The 5377-nt window shown below is 55.6% G+C and overlaps 1 protein-coding gene across 2 annotated transcripts; it reads left to right on the top strand.

Annotated features, from left to right (window-relative positions):
- The first annotated feature begins 563 nt into the window (after positions 1–563).
- DDIT4 (DNA damage inducible transcript 4) lies at positions 564–2715 on the top strand. Of its 2 annotated transcripts, none has more exons than XM_045783609.2 (3): positions 564–718; positions 844–1105; positions 1386–2715. In XM_045783609.2, exons 2-3 carry the CDS (start codon positions 904–906, stop codon positions 1877–1879), a joined length of 696 nt encoding a protein of 231 aa, XP_045639565.1. In that variant the 5' UTR covers positions 564–718; positions 844–903; the 3' UTR covers positions 1880–2715. The 2 variants fall into 2 exon arrangements, with proteins under 2 accessions (XP_045639565.1, XP_045639566.1); XM_045783610.2 differs by having other exon boundaries at positions 566–718; positions 868–1105.
- Positions 2716–5377: the final 2662 nt, after the last annotated feature.

Raw genomic sequence — 5377 nt, 5'->3', positions numbered from 1 at the left:
CAGTCTGGACCCCACCCCCATATTCCGACCCTTTGCAAGGCCGGGTTAGCGTGGGGTACGTGCGCTAGGCACGAGGGTTTGCCGGGTTAACGTCTGCTCCCCGCGCCGCCGTCCCACAGGCATCCATCCGAGCGCCTACTTGTGCCTGTAGTCGCAGGCTCCCAGACGCTGGGGGCAACCGTTTTCCCGGCCCGCCACCCCCTCAAGTGCCCCTGGCTTTCCCCCCGCGCGGTCACGGCTACCCCCTCCCCCAGCAACAGGACCCTATAATAAACAAGTCTTTCCTTGATCCTCCCCTGCCGCGAGCGCCCTCGGGGACCTTGGCAGCTGCAGCCGCCGCGGATCCCTTCCAGAAAGGGGGCGTGGCCGCCGCTCTGGGTTCGGCTGGGAGCGTTCCGGGGCTCAACGGGGGCGGGGCCAGACCTCTGTCACCAGGCAGGAGAGAACGTTGCGAACGTGCGCCCCGAGCCCATTGGCTTAGGGGAGCCACACTCCCGGATCTGGATTGGGCCGCGGCGCCGAGGGGGCGTGGTCTCTCCGCGCTAGTCCTTATAGGCCTCTCGGCGCTGGTGCTAGAGACCGCGGCAGGCTAAGGGGGAGGTGCGGGTGGGTAGAAGGGACAGGTCTGGGCAGCGCTCGGGGGTTGGTACCAGTTCGAGCACTAATTCAAGCGGCGGTACGCACTTGCCCTAGCAGTTCTCGCTGACGGAGCTAGCTGGTAAGTGTCCCTTCTGTGTGTGCTGATCCCTGCGTGGGAAGGCCTCAGTCCTGCGGGTCCCCAGCTCTCTCAGTCTGGTCCAGCCCCCAGACTGACGCCGGGTCCGTGCCCCTCCTGTCTTACAGCATTTTCTGCGGTCCCGCATCCAGAGCTCATCTGCAAACGTCCTGGCGTCCGTCCTCATCATGCCTAGCCTTTGGGATCGCTTCTCGTCGTCGTCGTCCTCTTCGTCGTCGTCCTTGTCCCGAAATCCCACCCCAGATCAGCCGCCGCGCTCAGCCTGGGGGTCGGCGGCCCGAGAAGAGGGGCTTGGCCGCTGCGCGAGCCTGGAGAGCTCGGATTGCGAGTCCCTGGACAGCAGCAACAGTGGCTTTGGGCCGGAGGAAGGTAAGCCGTGGGCGGAGACTGGACTCGACTCGAGGGGCCGGGGAGGTGAGAAAGCGCCGCTCTGGAAGGAGTCAGCGCAGCCTCGGCTTCATATCCCATCGGAACCCCGATTGCGGATGGGGCGGCGGGATGGAGGAACGGGGATTGGAGTATAGGGTACGAATGTGGGGCAGAAACCGAGGCACGGAGTGGGAAGGAGTGTGTTGGTTTCTTAACGAAATAGCACCTCCCCCTTTCGGAGCTGCTCTTAAATCCCTCTCCTGTGTGTTCTCCCTACCAGACTCGGCATACCTGGACGGGGTGTCCCTGCCCGACTTCGAGCTGCTCAGTGACCCTGAGGATGAGCACTTGTGTGCCAGCCTGATGCAGCTGCTGCAGGAGAGCCTGTCCCAGGCGCGGCTGGGCTCGCGGCGCCCAGCGCGCCTGCTGATGCCTGGCCAGCTGGTGAGCCAGGTGGGCAAGGAACTACTGCGCCTGGCCTACAGCGAGCCGTGCGGCCTGCGGGGGGCGCTGCTGGACGTCTGCGTAGAGCAAGGCAAGAGCTGCCACAGCGTCGGCCAGCTGGCCCTCGACCCCAGCCTGGTGCCCACCTTCCAGCTGACCCTCGTGCTGCGCCTGGACTCACGCCTCTGGCCTAAGATCCAGGGCCTGTTCAGCTCCGCCAACTCCACCTTCGTGCCCGGCTTCAGCCAGTCCCTGACGCTGAGCACCGGCTTCCGAGTCATCAAGAAAAAGCTGTACAGCTCGGAGCAACTGCTCATAGAGGAGTGTTGAACTTGGGCCGGGGGGGCCGACCTGCCCCCATGGCAGAGACAACTGAACTTTTGAGGTGGACTTTGGCAGGCAGGAGCTGAGGGACTGAGGCCTGTCGTTAGAAAACTGACAACAGCCACCTGTGGGGAGGAAGGTTGAGGTGGTGGGGAACATTGTGTTTCCATGGAAGCTCTGAGGTGTGCAGGTGGCCCCCGGCGGGGGTATATGCCCCTCAGTACTGTAGCATGAAACAAAGGCTTAGGGGCCAACCGGGCTTCCGGCTGGAGGTGTATGTAGCATGTACCTTATTATTTTTATTGTGAACTGACAGTTACAACAGTGGTGTGACAGCCAGGTGAGCAGCTGGGCTGCGCTGGCCTCTGCAAGGGGTGTGTGCTCCTGGTAGCGGCCCTGGTGGGAGGGGGGGAGGTCAAGGTGGTTTGTGTATCTCACGGTCTGAAGGGGCCAAATGTGTTCTTTGTTTTTGTAGCTTTTGTTTTTTTGATCAGAGCTTCACTACTGACCTGTCCTAGGCAGCTATCTTACAGACACATGAATGTAAGGAGGAAGGGGTGATGTGGGGGTCACTTGGGGATCTTTGACACCTGAAGAATAACTACACCTAGGAGCTGCGTTTGCCCATCCCCCGGTATGTGCTGAGGAGTGGAGCTGTGAGGGGATGGGGTGGGATTGGGGTGGGGGCTGGAACCCCTCCCCCCGAGGAGTGCCATCTGGGTCTTCCATCTAGAACTGTTTACATGAAGATACTTGCTGTTCATGAATACACTTGATGTTCAAGTATTAAGACCTATGCAATATTTTTTACTTTTCTAATAAAAAAAATGTTTGTTAAAATGGTTGAGTCTCATCGGTGCTGTGAAATAAAAGGAGAGGGAGGGGGGCCTGTAAAAGGCAAGTTTCAGCAGACTCCAGTCCACTTGTGTGTTTCTCTGTCCTTTTCCGGGGCTGCCTGCCAGCCTGGTAATGGAGGTATGTGAATTGTGTGCCAGCTGTGCCAAGAACCCTGGCTGCCTTGGTCCTGTGCGGGCTGATGCTCCCAGGGGAAAGTGCTGGAAAGCCCTGGAAGTCGAGGAGAGAGTCAGACCTCCCACTGAGCCAGAGTCTCAGTAGGGAGAGTTCACCTGGTTGCCCTGGGTTAGAAGGCCCAGGTACCGGGCTCAAGGCACTTAGGAGGAACTGGAAGGACTCTAAGGAACATTTTTCTTTTGTGAAAAAGTCACAGTTCCATTTGTTAACACAGTCATGAAAATTACAAAATTGATCTCTGAATGTAAAAGGCTAGGCTGCAGGAGTACCAAGAAATGGAGCCAGCCTCTTAACTAGACAAGGAACCTAGGGCTCCAAGGGGCATGACCTGCTACTGGGAGGTGTGGCCCTGGCAGGTGCAGAATGAAACATACACACACACACACACACACACACACACACACACACGAAGGGGAAGCAGGGAAGGAGTAGTGATGAGGGCTTCTGAGCAAGGGGACTGCAGTCCACATGAATTCCTTGGGTGACTTGGACTCATTGTGCTCTCTGGCCCCTAATTTCCTTATCAGTGAAGTTGGGGTTGGGCCAGATGAAGGCCAAGGCCCTTCCACTTCTCCCTCCCTGTGCCAGTCGAGGCGGGGGTTGGCAGACCTCTCACTCTGGCCTTTGGAGGGCTGTTATCTCCCTTGTTTCTCTTCCTGGTCCCAGGCTGGCCTTGTTTGCCCAATGTTAAAACAGTAGTTCTCCCAGTGGAGCATGTGGGGCCCAGGTTAAAACACAGATCTCTGGGCACAGATCCTCCTGGGGCCCTCATTGCATTTTCATCAGTGATTCTGACACAGAGTCCTAAACTTCGATGGTTTAGAAGACTCGCATTTCTTTGGTAGAGCTGAGTGACTTGTTCCCCAAAATGAATGCACTTGGGTTAGAACTAGATCTGAAAATGCTGATAACAAATGAGAAGTTGCCCAGAGTAGTTTTAGGGGAGCCCTCATCTTCATTTTCTTAGCACATCCTCCTAATAGCCACCTTGTGAGGGCTGGGTGGGACGTGGGTTAGTAATGTTTCACAGACCAGTAAACACAGGCCCCAGCCCTTGAATGACCATCTTCTGACTGTGCCTGACCTTGTCCACTTTCAGCCCCTCAGGGTGAGAGCTGGGAGCGAAGGGCACTCAGCTTCTGGGTAGTGTCTGGGCATCCTTCCCTGGGAATTAAGATCAGCTCCAATGTTCAAAGCTGTATGTCCCTTGCCCCGAAAGAGGAGCAAGGAAAACAAAACTATGTCTGGGGCCAAGACAGTCTTGTTGGTATTTAGAGGCAAGAACTGGGTGCAATGGTAAGCATTAACTCCTCTCCAAAACCAGGAGGCAGTGAGCACACTCAGCTCCTTTTCTTAGATGGTCAGCCTGAGGCCAGAGGAAAGCCTGGACTCCCAGAAAGGACCGCTGAGTCACCATCTCCTGCAAGCACACTGGCTTTCCTCATCACAAAGCTTGAAAATGCCCCTCCAGCTGGACAGAAGGACCCTCAGGGGGGAGCTGGCAGGCCTCTTAAGATGCAGCAGGGAGATTTGTCCCAGGTTTTGGGCTCTGGAAGAGAAGACGGGAAAGGCTCCTTTGTTGCTAAAACTGAAAGCTAATAAAGCTTATAGACTTACAAATAAAATCCAACTTTGGAAAATGTTTCCAGAAATTGTTCTGTTTGGCTTACAAAGTTTGTACTGATTACCTCTTTTATTTCTATTTCCCAACTCATCAGGATACTACTCTAGCACCTACAATAGCTCCCTATTGTCAGATTCCACTGTCTGCATTTCAAGACCTTTGATAGTGGGCCCTACTTGCCCTATCCAGGCTGACGGACCACCACACCCCCTACAACGCCCCTTCTTTAGGTACAGGTCAATATGGCCTACCCCCCTCTCTCATCCCAGATATTGCTCTTTCCAGTGTCCTTTACCAGGGATGTCATCCCTCTGACCTGTCTGTAAACGCTTCCCTTCCTTTAAGACCCAGAGTGAGTTGTAGCCCTTTTATGACTCCTCCCCGCCTCCTCCTGCCTCATCCTTCACAATCACAGCATTGAAAACTCAGCACTTGTTCCAGACCCTCCAGTTCAGTGGGACAGCCCCGGGTTCCCCTCAGGCCCTGGCTGCCTGATTGCTTGATCATGCCCCTCTCCTTTCGCTGAAACCACACAAGATTCCCCCACCAGCCTCAGACTCTCAGGCTAAGGAGAGAGGAGGGCAGCGTAGAAACACTTCCTTGCTTTATTACGTCTGCCGCCCAGTTTAGAGGAATATTAAAGACTAAGGTCCTGGGAGGGAAGTGGTGTCCTTAGTGGTTACGGCCCCCACGATGTGAAATCTGGGTTTGAACCTGGACTCAGACCTTTGTTAGCCAATGACCTTGAGCAGGTTACTTTGAGTTACCTCATCTGTAAAATGGGGATAATAGTGTAGAGACATGTATATAAAGTCGTAACTGGGTCCACCATTGGCAGAGGAAGCCAG

Source organism: Ursus americanus, chromosome 6 (assembly GCF_024610735.1).
Source record: "Ursus americanus isolate L20-20 chromosome 6, mUrsAme1.1.p, whole genome shotgun sequence".
Taxonomy (NCBI): Eukaryota; Metazoa; Chordata; class Mammalia; order Carnivora; family Ursidae; genus Ursus; species Ursus americanus.
This window is presented reverse-complemented; position numbering and strand designations above follow the sequence as displayed.

Bases quoted from the DNA above. Each gene is read 5' to 3' on its own strand.
- DDIT4 (XM_045783609.2), top strand. From the start codon at position 904: ATGCCTAGCCTTTGGGATCGCTTCTCGTCGTCGTCGTCCTCTTCGTCG. The intron at 1,106-1,385 runs GTAAGCCGTGGG...TCTCCCTACCAG, and splicing joins TGGCTTTGGGCCGGAGGAAG to ACTCGGCATACCTGGACGGG.